The 16,761-nt window shown below is 41.8% G+C and overlaps 1 protein-coding gene and 1 non-coding gene across 3 annotated transcripts in view; both read right to left on the reverse strand.

Moving 5' to 3' along the window:
* rnf13 (ring finger protein 13) overlaps positions 1 to 16,761 on the reverse strand; it is a 236,351-nt gene that overhangs the window by 87,965 nt on the left and 131,625 nt on the right. For both annotated transcript variants that reach the window (XM_078205312.1, XM_078205304.1), the window contains one exon: positions 14,805 to 14,892. In XM_078205312.1, coding sequence (XP_078061438.1) covers positions 14,805 to 14,892 — 88 coding nt within the window. The remainder of the gene's footprint in view (positions 1 to 14,804; positions 14,893 to 16,761) is intronic.
* LOC144491934 (U2 spliceosomal RNA) lies at positions 5,618 to 5,809 on the reverse strand. Its single transcript, XR_013497517.1, has one exon. It is a non-coding gene; the product is annotated as a U2 spliceosomal RNA (small nuclear RNA).

A 16,761-nucleotide genomic window follows, 5' to 3' on the forward strand; every position in this document is an offset into this window, starting at 1 on the left:
CAAAACATAATAAATTAATCCCTTAAAACTTGTTAATGTTTCAAGTCAATATGACTGTTCTATGAGATCTTGAAACATTAACTGTGTTTCTCTCTCCACAGATGTTGCCGGAACTGCTGAGTTTAGCCAATATTTTCTGTTCTTATTTCAGATTTCCAGATCTGCAATATTTTGTTTTTATTTCCTTAAATTAGTTACTCTCAAAAAAGTTTTACACCAAAAAATATACACCACAGTAACCCCTATTTTGGGAAAGTATAGATAGTTAAAGGTTGCTCCAAGGCTTTAAATTTCCCTCAGAGAACCATCATTACTAATTCAAATTGCTGAATATGGGACAAAATATCTGAACTATACTGGATAGCCATCTTCTAAATAATGGAATGAATTTAATGGCCGAAGCAGTGGTCCTACTGAACTGCTGGAAAGCTGGTGGCAACCCCACCAGGGACATTTTGGGACTCCTGATGGAATTTAATCGCAATCAGGCACTGAGCTGCAGGGTTCCTGGGGCCTTCAGAACACGGATCCAACTCTTCAGAACCAGCAGCGCTACCAAGAGTAATGGCCAATGCAGGTACTGCAGATGGCCTCGGAGGAAGAACAGCATTGGAGGCCCCAGAATCCAGGTAAGTGGGGCTGCATTCCTGGGGCCAGTCAGGCAGATCAGACAAAGGGTTTGGAGTGAGGGTTCAGTTTGAAGGGTCAGGTCTTTCCAAGGAGTCAGCCCTTACCACAGTTAGGCATAGGGAGCTCCCACATCCCAGACCCCCACCCCCAAATCTTTGGATGGACTGCCCACATGGCATGGTAGAAGAGGGGCTAAAGACAGTGGGATGAAGCTCTCAAGTGGTCATGAATTGGCCTCGGGGCTGGTAGGCAAACCTCAACCTTCCAGATCCTAGACTTAACTGGAGGAGGTGGGGAACGGGAAGAGTCAGGAAGGTGATGGGTTCTCCACTCCACCTTGCTGCTTGATTGAGCAGTCCCTCCCACCTCCTAGTCAGTTTCACGGGTGATGAGGGTATTATATTCCTCCCATGACTTTATACAATGGAAGCCCACTGTAGTGAATCTTGAATCATAGGAGTGCTTTGACAACCAGCTTTCCAGCAGTTCAGTAGAACCACTCCTTCAGCCATTTAATTCATTCCATTATTTAGAAGATGGCTACAGTACAGTTCATATGGAGTATCAAACATGCATACTTTTTGATTTGGTACTGATCTTATAACTGGACAAAAGGTAAAATGTTAAATGAAGCTTATGAATCTTTCAAGTGAGAAACTAGAGAAGAGAACTGGAGGAGAATACATTTGCATTCCTTATGTTCCATTCAACTGCCAAAGCATCAGAACAAGCACGTGTATCGAAGGGTAACTCAAAGTGGTTGAGAGGGGGAATAAATAGGACTTGGAAGGAAAAGGAAAATATCCAATGGATGAACATTTCAACAAATTCCATTCCCGAGGAGCTCGACTCAATTCAGGTAATGAAGGGGCCGCACGGTGGCAGTGATTAGCATTGCTGCCTCACAGTGCCAGGGACCCAGGTTCGTTTCCCGGCTCGGGTCACTGTCTGTGTGGAGTCTGCACGTTCTCCCCGTGTCTGTGTGGGTTTCCTTCCACAATCCGAAAGACGTGCTGGTTAGGTGCATTGGCCGTGCTAAATTCTCCCTCAGTGTACCCGGACAGGCGCCGGAATGTGGTGACTAGGGGTTTTTCACAGTAACTTCATTGCAGTGTTAATGTAAGCCTACTTGTGACACTAATAAATAAACTTTAACTTTAATGAATCTGTCTTTAGAGAGAATGTAAGCGCAGGTTGAAATTCTTAAATGCATTTTGTAATACCAGCCACAGTTGAACCAAGTTTTACCTGATGAATCAATTATATGACCAGATAATTTAAAAATATCTGTAAAAACCATAGGACCAAAACTGAAGATAATTCTGTAAATCACTTTTTTAAAATAGAAGGTTGAGTGCTGCAGCTTCACCATTAATGTGTCAGGTACAATCTGGCAATGCATTCTGTGTAAATAATTGATGAATTATCTGGACAAACTACATTCAACTAGCATTACTGAATTAAAGCTGATATTAATTTACTGTGGCCATTCCCTCTCCCGCTCCTGGGTTATTTTAGAGGAACTGGAAAGCTGATTGGTGAAGAGTGAGACTGTCAAACAAGCCGCTGCCTGGGCATATTTTTTTTTGGATAGCTTTGCTCATTTACTGGTTCTCCAATGTGTCAGCCAAAAAGCAGGATAACACCAAGGTCGTTGGACAAATCAATGTATCATGGTTTGGTTAGTAAGGAAATCATTCTTTAAGAACCTGTGGAGAAAATAATTACAAATATCTAGAGTTGAGCAGTTTTTTTAACCTCTCCCAGGAGACAGGATTGCTAGGGAGAGCGGGAGGGAAGCGCGTCGTCAAGATGTTCCAGCTGCCATGTGTGGGGACAGGCTTTAATGGAACATAGAAACATACAATGGTTATATCTCAGAAGGCCACTCAGTCTATTGAGCCCTCAGTTCGCTGCCAGAGCAATTTAGCTAGTTCCACTCCCCCATCCTTTCATCATGGCCCTGCATTTCTTTTTTCCTTTATTTATCCAATCCCTTTTCAAAAGCCACAAATCTGCCTCCAACACTCTCTCAGGCAGTCCATTCCAGAACATCGTAACTCACTGTTTAAAAAAAGGTTTTCCTTATTCTTTTGTTGTTTCTTTTACCAAGCACTTTGATAAAAACCTGCATCCTCTGGTTCTACAAATGGAAGAGTTATCAAATCACTTTCTCTATGGAGAACAACCCAAGAAGCTTCTCCAATCTACGCAACTCGAATCCCTCATCCATGAAACCATTCGTGTAAATCTTCTCTGCATCCTTCCTAAAGCTTTCATCTGTTTTGTAAACTGCAAGGCCCAGAAATGGACACAATACAGCAGTTGGGACCAAATCAGTTATGATCAAGGTTCATCATAAAGTATGACATTACCAAATATGGTATGAAGCTTTGTTGGACCTATCCTGCAATTTTACACAAGACATAATGGAATTTACAAGGCGAAGAAACAATCCTTTTAAGTCATACCACAAAATATTTTCTTCTATTCTCACTACTATGATTTGTTATATGGCTGCATTATTAAATAAGAAGTGGATTTTAAAAGAAAGAAGTTAGAAGGAATTAATTGGGAAGAAAACAAAGTAGGGGGAATCTCAATGGTAAAACCGCAATTTCCAGAAAGTACGTACATTTTAAAACTAGGGTTAGAATTACCGTGCGCTATAAAACATTATTCCATACTTTCAAATTCCTCCCAACACAGCTCCTACCATAAGGGAGGCTGGTAATATTAGGACACTAAATCTGTGTTTTTTTTGCATGGTACATCACAGTCCGTAAGTTTAGTGCTGGTGTAACTAAAATCATATTTGCTGTGTAAATTGGGTATGAAGCTTCAACTCGACAAAGAGAACTGAGACTCCACCTTCCAAGGTCAAGCATTTCACTTTGTTTTGATGTCCCATCAAGTCAGACAACAAGTTGTATTTACATTATAGCCGTAATGTGCAAAGTGAAACCTCAACACTCTTAATCTTCTAAGTTACCTGTTGGACTTTATGCCACTTACAGCCCAAGGCACTTCAGTGTTATTTTAAAAAGAAATACAGAGTAACATTTGGGAAGATGGCCAAAAACCTGGTCAATAGGTGTCATAAAGGGAGGGGTATTGGGGGGTGGGTGGGGGGAGAAGAGGGGAGAGAGAAGTGGAGGGGTAGGGAGGGAATTGTAGAGTTGAAGGCCTAGGCAGCTGAAGGCACAGCCACCAATGGTGGAGCAATTAAAATTAGGGATGTTTAAGATGACAGAATTAGAGGAGTGTAGATATCTGAGGGTTGTTGGGCTGGAGGAAATGACAGGGAAAGGGAGGTTGAGGCCGCTTAGAAGGATTTGAAAATAAGGATGAGAATTTTAAAAATCAAGGTGTTGTTTAAACTGGAGCCAAAGTTGATCAGCAAGCAGAGTTGTGATGGGTGAACAACACTCAGTACGAGCAAAAACACAGCCAGCAGAGTTTTGGATAAACTCATGGAGGTTCAAATTGGCAAAAGATAAGCGCTTTTGTTATTTTTGTGAGAACTCAGCGAAAACCATGCGTTTACAATAAAATAATTGAATATTAGGATAGAAACTCAATTAATAAAAGCAAATTAACAGCAGATGCTGGAATCTGAAACCAAAAGAGAAAATGCTGGAAAATCGCAGCAGGTCTGGCAGCATCTGTAAGGAGAGAAAAGAGCTGATGTTTTGAGTCCTTTGACAAAGGGTCATCTGGACTCGAAACATCAGCTCTTTTCTCTCCTTACACATGCTGCCAGACCTGCTGAGATTTTCCAGCATTTTCTCTTCTAGAAACTCAATTAATTCTTTGATAATGCCAAACTTCTAATTATTCTCTGACTCTCAGAGCAAGTGTACAAGCTATTAAGCACATTACAAATATTCCTCCACTTCCCCTTTCTTACATGCCCCACTAATGCAAACATTTACAACCAAACTTTAGCATCAATTTTATTTTACTTCTGATAGCTTCAGAGTCCAAAAATCCACCCTAATAGGACAAAGCTTTCTTCACTCAAGAGAATACTTTGCCTGTTTCCTAAAACACCAGAAATGCTACAACACTGCAAGCTTCTCCCTGGGCGTTGCAATGGGTTCATAGAATCCTACAGTGCAGAAGGAGACCATTTGGCCCATCAAGTCTGCACCGGTCATAATCCCACCCTGGCCCTATCTCCATAACCTCAAGCATTTACCCTAGCTAGTCCCTGACACTAACGGGCGATTTAGCATGGCCAATCCACCTAACCCGAACATCTTTGGACTGTGGGAGCACACATTATACAGGGAGAGTTTCAGAACAGGAATAGTTGTCTGCACAAACCTGAGGTCAGGTTTATTTTCCCCAAATCCCAAAGATTTTTTTCTGTACACTATAAAGGCTTAATAGAGGCATAAACAATGTTCGTCTTAACAGGGACCATGACATAACAGAGACTTTACTGTATTATCTGTAAAACCAAGAACTGCTAGGGAAACATGAGGTACAAACTATAAATAAAATTAAATAAAAGAGTCAAACATGTAAATGAAAGTCTTTGTGCTAGCAGCAGCAAGGAAATCATTATGAACTAGTTTAAATTGACCCCAGTTACATTACAGATGTTAAATACTGGAAAGATGAGGGAGCAAGACTGCGAATCAAGATATTTCAAATATTAAAATGTTACACTTTCAAAAATGTATTTTTCTTGTATATTGTTGAGAAAACAGAATCTAATTAACCTACACCAATTCACCAAAACAATATGGCAGTTTCATCTTACACTCCTGTGAAATTTATATATGGAAGCATTTTGTATGCATAATCTGTAAAACAAAACTATACAGAAACAGTTTTCAAAGCTTGGTACCATCATAACCACATTTTATTAAATTCCAATTCAATCAAATCAAGTCCAATTCAGAGTCTCAACAAGTTGAGACATTCCCGATCCAAGCTGACAAGACAGGGCTCTCACCTCCTGTCTTGGGCTTGATCTACATGATCCAAACTGATTGGAGTAGGCATTGCACCTCCTCCAAGGCTTGATCTCATTTGCATCTTAGCCAAAAGGCCGAGATGCTGCTTTTAAAAATTGCTTCAAATGAAGCTAAAATGCAACCTAATGACTTCAACCAAGCACAGCATGTCGATACTACACTTGATCTTTGCCAAAAGGCCGAGAAGCGATGCCTTATGTAGCAGATTAAACAGAATAGCTAACAGAATATAAAATATAGAATCATAGCATGATGACAGCACAGCAGGAGGACATTCAGCCCATCATGTCTGTCCTGGCTCTGTGCAAGAACGGCTAATCCCACTATCCTATGTTTCATTGCGCATTTGAGATTTGAACAGGGTTCTTTGGGGTAAAAACAGAAAATGCTGCAAAGACTCAGCAAGTCTAGCAGCATCTGTGAAGAAAGAAACAGGTTAACTTTTCAAGTCCGTACGAGTCTTCTTCAGAGTCCTGTGCTCTGCGACTTCCACCTTTACTCCTCTCAATATCCTCAGATGCTTGTGATCCAGTCCCCAACTTTTAAGGACAGCCCACCTTTCTAATAGCTCTATCAATTTTTGGCCCATCCAGACAGTGTCTCAACTAAATAAAAGCAAATTGCTGCGGATGCTGGAATCTGAAACCAAGAGAGAAAATGCTGGAAAATCTCAGCAGGGTCTGTTCGACAAAGGGTCATCTGGACTTGACACGTCAGCTCTTTTCTCTCCTTACAGATGTTGCAGACCTGCTGAGATTTTCCAGCATTTTCTCTTTTGGTTTCAGTGTTTCAACTAGCTACTTTTTTACTATGACTCTGTAGGGATTCTATGTGACTTTGGCAGCAACCTTTTCCTTGGTAAAGACAAATGTAAAATACTGATTTAGTACCTCAACCACAACTCTGACCGCTGCTGAGACTTGATCCACTTCACTTCCCAACAATGCCTCCTTCCTAATTCCTCCTGTCTGCATTTCACACCAAGGCTATCCCAGTCTACATTAGGGATAATTAAAGTCCCCAGGTCTACAGTTATGTAGTTTCGGTACCTCATTAATTTCATTACAAATTTGTTTCTCTATCTTTCCCACTACTTGGTGACTATAGAATGTAGCCAGTCCTGTAACGGCACCTGTATTGTTTCTTAGCTCTATCCAAATGCACTCTGTCCTTGACCCCGTCAAGATATCCTCTCTCCAACACTGCAATATTCTCCCTAATTAATACTGCTAGCTAGCCCGCCTTTCTTTCCTTCCCCACCTTTCTTGAACACCTTGTACCCGGGAATATTTAGCACCTGTGCCATCCTTTTTTGAGCTAAGTCTCAGTTATTACCATGAAACCATATTCCCATTTGGCTCTCTGCACCTGCAGCTCACCAACCTTGTTCACCACTCTCTCTGCATTTATCACAGTGCAAAATGATATGGGTCTAGAAACCTATACTTTGTGGAATCTCAGCCAATGGTGCACATCAAGGTAATTATAAAAAAACACTTCATCGTGCAATAGTCTTGGTTCAATCTCAGTAGACTGAGGGGAAACTACCTTCAGGGTGTTCCTGTTTAAGAATTTCTTATGGAACAGGTTGGGGTGCAAGATAGTCGTTAGTACTGTTGTAACTAGTGAAAAGCAAACTTTTATATTTAAACTTTCTAAAATATTATTTTCAAACTGACTGCAGGTGGCAGAATTGGCCTTGGGTTTATATTAAAATTAAAACTAACCAGCATGTAGAAGTGCGAGACATCCATGCATGAATTTTCTTGGCTAGAATGAAGGGGAGACGGGTAAAAGAGCATGTAACCTAGGTTTCAGAGTTGCACTAAACAGGGACTGATTTTGAACAGATACTGCTAATATATCAAAGCCTCTTGTCACAAACTCTAGAATCTTACAGCAGGCTATTGTCCTAGTCACAACCACATTGACTACCAAACCCAAAAGTAAGCTATTAGAAAATCATCATCCTGGACAAAGCATCCCCTTCCTCAGTGACCCATCCTGTACCTTAAACATTCACTCCCTCAAACTGAACACTGACAGCATCTTCAAGATGCATTGCAGCAATTCACAGACTCCTAGGACGGCATTTTTCAAACCTGTGCCCTCTACCACCTAGAAGGACAGCAGCAACAGATAGATGGGAATACAACCACTTGCAGGTTTCCTTCCAAGACACATCATTCAGAATTGGAAAGGACCTCTTGCATGGGACCTCAAAAAAAGCTGAAAATCTAAATTTAACCCATCCACCGGTTCCCCCTCATCGATTCTGCTGGTTACATCCTCAAAAAACTCCAACAGGTTTGTTGCAACGGATCAAGGTGGCTCACGAACATCTTTTCAAGGACAATTGGAGATGGGCAATAAATACTGGCTTTGCCAGCACTGCTCACATCACATAAATTTTAAAAACAGGCTATTAAAAAAGTGGATGCTGGAGAGCTGAAATAAAAAGAAAAAATTGCTGGAGATACTCAGGAATTCTGATGAAAGATCTTTGATCTGAAATGTTAACTTTATTTCTCTCCCCAGATGCTGTCTGATCTGTGGATTTTCCAGCAATTTCTGTTCTTATTTAAATTATGTAAAGTGATAAAAAGGGCATTTTCCTCCCTTTTACATGAGGGGGATTTTTAAAAGATATTGATATCCAGCAGTTTAAACATAATTTGCCAAATCTTGTATCAGATTCCAACAAATATTGTAAAATCCCTTAATGTTAAAACAAAAGATTACCATTTTCTTAAAAGACCAAAATAAGCTTGGAATGGTATTTAAACTTGCTCTGTTCCTTTATGTACAATATTTTTCTAAATTTGAAAAAGGAAACATGACCCAGCTTTGCTACCATTTGCTGTTCTATTTCCCTCTCCCTCAACTCATGCCAAGCATTTTATACAATACAAGTTTCTCTGTTGCAAGGACATTTTAAAAGTTCAGGGCAAAGTATGACAATGAGTGTGGGAAAACACATGATTGGGGCAAGAAAAACGTATTAGGAGTAGGATTACAGAGTATGAATAAAACAAAAATTAAATGTTCTTTCTTCTCCAGGAGCAGTCAGTATCTAGTACAGAGTTCCAAGGACTAGAACAATGTTATTGCAAAAGTCTTTAAATAAGAGTCACATAAATATCTGAATACACAAAGATTCAAAGACATAGGGATAAACATAGATAAAAATGACTATGTAAATTATGCAACAAGATTACCTTAATACAATAGAACTTTGTCTACCCGAAAGTGGAAATGTCTCTTTGGCTTCACCTCCAGTATACCATATATTCATAGAATCATTCGTTAAAAATAGTGAATATTTCATGTCCACATATATATTATATATATATATATATACATAACATACATCCATACCATACAAACTGCACTCTGCCATCAAAGCATTTACTGCAGTTTAATAAATAAAACAAATAAAAGCAATGGGTTGAGTTTACATTATCTTATTTAGTAAGTTTATAGCACTGGGAACAAAAGACTCAATTTTTCCTGGCAATAGACATTCTAAAGTGCCGGTCCAAAGGGAGACTTTCAAATTCAAGATATAAAGAGTGAGGGGGATCACCAATGATGGCCTGAACTTTCATAGAAACAAAAGAAAATACAAGTAGGCCATTCGGCTCTTCGAGCCTGCTCCGCCATTCATTTCGATTATGACTGGTCATCGAATTCAATATGCTGATCCTGCCTTCCCCTATATCCCTTGAGCCCCTCTAAACTGTGTCATTAAATAGGCTATTGAGCGTTGTCTGCTGTCTACCAATGATTTTACCTGCAGTTTTGACAATTCTGGCCAGCTTATTGTATAGAGGGATATGGGCCAAACACGGACAATTGGGACTAGCTTAGGGGTTAAAAAAAGGGATGGCATGGACAAGTTGGGCCGAAGGGCCTGTTTCCATGCTGTAAACCTTTAGGACTCTATTTTCACATTTCACACTCGGGTTACCATACCAGACTGTGATGCTCAATGTTCGGATGCTCTCTACCAGAGTATACCCTCTCTAAAACATCTTGACTCACTCCAAACCCTTTCGGTTTTCTGATTCAAAACAGTTGCTGATTAGCCTGTTTAAAAATATAATCTGTGTTTTCTGTGAAGCTTAGCTTCTGGTCTATGTGTGTTCCCAGATATTTGAAACACTACAATCCTATTGGGGCCATAAAAACGATATGCGCAGAGTGAAGTGGCCAATTTGTTTAATTCTTGGAAATTTTACTTCAGTTCACTCACTGCTCTTGGTAACAAAACAATAAATTGGGGAAGTCCATGACTCTGTAAATTCAACACTGCCATTAAGAAGGATCTACCTTGATGTATTCTCATGTGCCATGCTTACATACATGAACCTGACGGTACACAGTAACTAATGAACTGCCACAATAAATATACATCAATAAACTTTAATCTCAAATTAGTGAACTGTGATTTAATGAGGAACAAATTTCATTCCACTTTGCTCCAGAGTTGGCCAAGCCCCTACTCCATGTTTACACTCTAGAACTAGAACAGGTGATACTATTTGGCACCAATGCTATCCTTACAGTGCGTTTGCACCCTGGGTCAGGGAAAGCGACAGATATATCATAAAATCCATTTTTCCCCACCACATATCATGCCGCCTGGCAAACAAGATGCGCATCCACCAGTTTCAAAAATGGTTGCCTTGATTGTTGCAATGTAGGTTTACATTTACAATGAATACAGGAAGTTCTAACCTCAGCTGTGCCATCAAGAGATGATGCTGAGCAGTGGCTGGTCATTTCTCCACAGCAAGGGCAGGATGGAGGGCAAGAAAGAAAATGTTTTTTGGAAGCATAGCACGAGGGTTATCTTGAAACTTGATTATGTGCCACCTAGTCATTGTTGACAAGTATATCAAGCAAAGGTGTGTCATCTGCCTACTCTCAATGAAGAGTGATGTTGGGCCAAATGGCCTAAAGGAGGGAAAAACTAAATTAGAAAAAGGAAGAAGAATCCAAACAGTAGCTGATAAAATAATGGCCGGCGAAGATAAATTGACATGGCTGGCCCAATATTTAGTGAAACAGACAAAGGAACCTCAATTATCTATGGTATCAGATATCTAAGGATGTTTGCAGCAATCAGGAGACTAGCACAAGTTAATGTTGCCAGTTTTAAACAAAATCTCTGTGTACCATTCCCCACACCATTAATTCCTCCCAGCAACACTTCAGTTACATTCTTTTGCCCATATTTGAAGGTAAAAGTCGATTTTATGGATTTTATGAGCAAGGCCCTTGAAAGGGGCAAGGATTTTCATTATTGTAACGCACGAACAAAAAGCTGCATGTATCTTCATACAGTGGTCAGAAATGCGCAATGCTTAAGATCTTTTTCCATGTTCCGTATTTTCCACATGCTCTTCAATGTAACTCGGTGTATCATTTATTCATCTTTCCACTGCACACTAAATTGTTGGCCCATAGTTGCTCTCAACATCAAGTGATTTTGCCCATTCCCTTAATCCCCAAATTTATGAAAAACAATCATTTTAAAAATTCCAATATTTATTTAAAACCTACCTCTTTAACCAAAATTTGTCGCACCTCCTTTTGTGGCTCAGTGTCAAAACTTGCTTGATAACACTTCTGGGGGGGTGCTTTGCTACATTAAAAGTACTATAAAAATGTAAGTTTTCTTAAATTTCTTTTCTATAATTTTGTAATGGGGTTCTTAATTATCCAAAAATTTCCACTGGATCCCGACCACCATCTTCCCAAAAAGCCAGATACTTTAGGTTTCAAGGTATAGCAATTCCATTTCAAGCAAATACCACCCATGTGTATTGTTCATTATTTTCTACCTATATATTTTTTCAAACATCTGTTCCTTGCTGATTGGGGCGGCACAGTGGTTAGCACTGCTGCCTCACAGCGCCAGGGTCCCAGGTTCAATTCCGGCCTCGGGTCACCGTCTGTGTGGAGTTTGCACATTCTCCCCGTGTCTGCGTGAGTTTCCTCCGGGTGCTCCGGTTTCCTACCACAGTCCAAAGATGTGCGGGTTAGGTTGATTGGCCATGCTAAATTGACCCAAAGTCGGGGGTGTCGCAGGGTAACTGCGTGGGGTTATGGGAATAGGGAGTGGGTGGGATTGTGGTCGGTGCAGACTCGATAGGCCGAATGGCCTCCTTCTGCACTGTAGGGATTCTATGATTCTAAGCACAATTAGATATATGCCAACTGCACACGAATATCTCGCCCCATTACCAAAAGGAAAAGTGTGCTAGCTACCTGACTGGGAAGGATGTATCAGCAAAGCTCAATTCTGCTCTCGCCTGTGATCCACATATGTGAATGGATTGGGGGAAGGCTAACTTTATTGGGATCAGGCAGAAATTGGCAGCTCTTGATTGGGAGAGGCTGTTTGAGGGTAAATCCACATCTGGTATGTGGCAGTCTTTTAAGGAACGGTTGTTAGGGCTACAGGACAAGCATGTGCCTGTAAAAAAGAAGGATAGGAAGGGTAGGATTAGAGAACCGTGGATAACCAGGGAAATTGAGGGACTGGTCAAAAGGAAAAGAGAGGCGTATGTTAGGTCCAAGCAGCTAAAAACGGAGGGAGCTCTGGAGGAGTATAATGAAAGTAGGAAAATACTCAAACGGGGAATTAGAAGAGCAAAAAGGGGTCACGAAATGTTCTTGGCAGACAGGATTAAGGAGAATCCCAAGGCATTTTATTCATACGTTAGGAACAAAAGGGTTGTAAGGGAAAAAATCGGACCTCTCAGGGACAAAAGTGGGGACTTATGCTTGGAGCCCAAAGAGGTAGGGGAGATCCTAAATGAATACTTTGCGTCGGTATTCACTAAGGAGAGGGATGTGTTGACTGGGAGTGTCTCGGAGGGGAGTGTTGAACCGTTGGAGAAAATCTCCATTACAAAGGAGGAAGTGTTAGGTTTGTTAGAGAATATAAAGACTGACAAATCCCCAGGGCCTGATGGAATCTATCCAAGGCTGCTCAGGGAGACGAGAGGTGAAATAGTTGGGCCTCTGACGCAAATCTTTGTCTCGTCACTGGACACAGGTGAGGTCCCAGAGGATTGGAGGATAGCCAATGTGGTCCCGTTATTTTAGAAGGGTAGGAAGGATAACCCGGGTAATTATAGGCCGGTGAGCTTGACGTCCGTGGTGGGGAAGTTGTTGGAGAAGATTCTTAAAGATAGGGTGTATGCGCATATAGAAAGGAATAAACTCATTAACGATAGTCAACATGGTTTTGTGAGAGGGAGGTCATGCCTCACGAACCTGGTGGTGTTTTTTGAAGAAGTGACCAAAATGGTTGACGAAGGAAGGGCCGTGGATGTTGTCTATATGGACTTTAGTAAAGCATTTGACAAAGTCCCTCATGGTAGGCTAGTGAAAAAGGTTGGATCCCATGGGATAAAGGGGGAGGTGGCTAGATGGGTGGAGAACTGGCTTGGTCATAGAAGACAGAGGGTGGTAGTGGAAGGGTCTTTTTCCGGCTGGAGGCCTGTGACTAGTGGTGTACCGCAGGGCTCTGTATTGGGACCTCTGCTGTTTGTGATTTATATAAATGATCTGGAAGAAGGAGTAACTGGGGTGATCAGTAAGTTTGCGGACGACACAAAACTGGCAGGACTTGCAGATAGTGAGGAACATTGTCAGAGGCTACAGAAGGATATAGATAGGCTGGAAATTTGGGCAAGGAAATGGCAGATGGAGTTCAATCCTGATAAATGCGAAGTGATGCATTTTGGTGGGAATAATGTAGGGAGGAGCTACACGATAAATGGAAGAACCATAAAGGGTGTAGAGACGCAGAGGGACCTGGGTGTGCAAGTCCACAGATCTTTGAAGGTGACGTCACAGGTGGAGAAGGTGGTGAAGAAGGCATATGGCATGCTTGCCTTTATAGGACGGGGCATAGAGTATAAAAGTTGGGGTCTGATGTTGCAGATGTATAGAACGTTGGTTCGGCCACATTTGGAATACTGCGTCCAGTTCTGGTCGCCACACTACCAGAAGGACGTGGAGGCTTTGGAGAGAGTACAGAGGAGGTTTACCAGGATGTTGCCTGGTATGGAGGGGCTTGGTTATGAGGAGAGATTGGGGAAATTGGGGTTGTTCTCCTTGGAAAGACGGAGGATGAGGGGAGACTTAATAGAGGTGTATAAAATTATGAAAGGCATAGATAGGGTGAACGGTGGGAAGCTTTTCCCCGGGTCGGTGGTGACGTTCACGAGGGGTCATAGGTTCAAGGTGAAGGGGGGGAGGTTTAACACAGATATCAGAAGGACATATTTCACACAGAGGGTCGTGGGGGCCTGGAATGTGTTGCCGGGCAAGGTGGTGGAGGCGGACACACTGGGAACGTTTAAGACTTATCTAGACAGCTATATGAACGGAGTGGGAATGGAGGGATACAAAAGAGTGGTCTAGTTTGGACCAGGGAGGGGCGCGGGCTAATTGTTCCTGGTTTCTCGTTTCAAGGCTTCATTCTACGATCATCTTGCTGGTGCCAGTACAGAGTGAGACTGCGGATAGTTGGGAACCTGTCTCGGGGGCAGGGAATTCATATGGTGTTCGTGGAAGTGGAAATGACTAGGGTTGGGAAGCATTTTCCGATCGGGGCCATTGTGATCTCCTGGACTCGTTTCGATCGCCTCAGGGGGTCGGAGAGGAATTTCCCAGATTTCTTTTCCCCATATTGGCCCTGGGGTTTTTCACTCTGGGTTTTCGCCTCTCCCTGGAGATCACATGGTCTGGAATGGGGGGGTGGGGGTAAGTTAATAGGTTGTAATGAACAAAGCATCGTAGCTGTGAGGGACAGCTCGGTGGATAGGATATTGGTATGTAGATAGGCTGGAAAATTGGGCGGGGATCCTGGATTCAGGATTCAATCCTGGACCGGGGAGCGGCGCGGGCTTGGAGGGCCGAAGGGCCTGTTCCTGTGCTGTATTGTTCTTTGTTCTTTGTTCTTTGTTGAATGTCCAGCAGGGTTCCTTGGTTAGTGATCAGAATCAGGAATCCTGATCAATTTTACCTTCGTTGCAGTTAATTCTACAGACTGCTAATGCTGCCCCGGCACAGAAATAAATAAACAAATCAACTAAGTAGGCATAGATTTGGGCGTAAAATATCGCACATTGTGCATTTAATTATATTTAGTAGCTTACTTACCATCATTGGACCTCATACTAATAAGATCATCGGAGTCAACATTGTGTACAATGGCAGCTTTGTATCCAGCCAGCTGAGCATTCAATACCTAAGGAAAACAAACACGGGAAGGATAGATTGGTTGCAAATCCATAATCCAAGAAAATTTACTTTATAACAAAATGAGTATAGCATACAACCAAACAATGGAATTATAGACATTGATGGGAGAAAGATAGACTCGACTATCGTGCATCCAGGGCGAAAGCTTCACAAGTGAACTCAAGTGCCAAGAAATTCGGTGGCCAATTAATTACTGGTTAAGGGCCATTTCCCACCCAGCTCCATATTTTAGAATGGCAGAAGGGGTTCAGCAGTGGTGAGGTGGGGAAGGAGTAAGGATGGGATGGGGGAATGGCAGCGGTGAGATGGGGGAGGGGCAGCAGTGTGCGGAGCCCAGAAAGTAACCCCATGGATCAAAGGGCAATTCTGCAATCTAGCCGCATTCAAATCAAATGTACACAATGATTGTGTGAGAGAATTCTGTAAAATGTCCTACCTGAAAACATTGTGAAACCTTAATTTTTTGCTCGCGTATGTGAGAGATTTCCATTGTGACATTATTATACAATAAAAAAAGTTTGTTCCCACTTCTGAAATTCAGGGATATCTTTTAGGAGAACCTTGTAATCTGGTTTTACAATGGCTTCCAATGTCCCCTTCCCCTTTCAAGGCCCATTTCCATGGCAGTGTTAATTGCATGGTACGTAAGTAGGCATACTGATTAGCTATCCCAACTTTATTCCACCTTGAAAATAAACAGATAGTTAAATGATAATCATGATATTCTTAACACCTGCTGAGGACTTTGGAAACTACGGCTGGAATTGTCTGACCGTTCATGCCAGCAGGATTTTTCCATCCCACTGCCATGAATGGAGAAAAGCATATTACTGCGGATGCTGGAATCTGAAACCAAGAGAGAAAATGCTGGAAAGTCTCTGCACATTCATTCCCTCACCCTACACTATAAATATCTCCCACTTTCTATGCCTCTTAGCTTTGACAAAGGGTCATCTGGACTCGAAACGTCAGCTCTTTTCTCTCCTTACAGATGCTGCCAGACCTGCTGAGATTTTCCAGCATTTTCTTTTTTGGCCATGAACAGAGATTTGGTTTGTCGCCAAATTCTCCATCTTCGCTGCAGCGGGAGCATGGTGTGAAAGGGCAGCAAGATCACGCCCCAACTGTCTGTCTATTATCAGAACAGATGCTTCTGCCAATGTCTACAAGTATGAACACTCTACACCTTATTCCCTGCAAAACATGTTATAATCCAGGTCAGAAACTCCAAGGTGTTTTATGAAGTCAGCCTAGGCCGTAAGTTTTGCACTTTAAATTTTGGCACGGATAAGCAGGTATGATTCAAGTGACCCACTCGGGAGCTTTTATTAAACAAAGTTTATTTAAGAATACAGTTAACGCATAGAAAATTAGCAATAACTTTTACCAATTACAAACAAGAAAAAAAACATGTTGCTGTAAAAACCTTAACAGTTACTGTTCCAACACAACATTCTTCCCAACATAGAACCCGGTTTCAGCTTAGCACAGAAAATAAGTATGCTTAAATGATGCTGGATCTTGCAGCTTTGCAACACATGCTGTGACTTAGTCCTTTAGATAGAGAATTGAAACTGACTTCCCCGTCCTGTAGCGCCCAGCATACTGAGATACAGATAGAGCCACTGCTTGCCTCTAGCTTTTAGCCAGCAAACCACTTCAACAGACAGAGGCACTCCTTGCCTCTAGTTACTAGCCAGCCAGCGATCAAAAGCTAAATTTCCAATACCGGGGAGATACACAAACACTGCTTTTCAGTCTGGAATCCAACAGCTTCTAACTAGCCAAACTGAAAGTGAATCCTTGGATCCGTGTGTGAAGGAACCACCTGACCATGACCATGTCATTCATTCTT

This window comes from Mustelus asterias, chromosome 3, assembly GCF_964213995.1.
Source record: "Mustelus asterias chromosome 3, sMusAst1.hap1.1, whole genome shotgun sequence".
Lineage (NCBI taxonomy): Eukaryota > Metazoa > Chordata > Chondrichthyes > Carcharhiniformes > Triakidae > Mustelus > Mustelus asterias.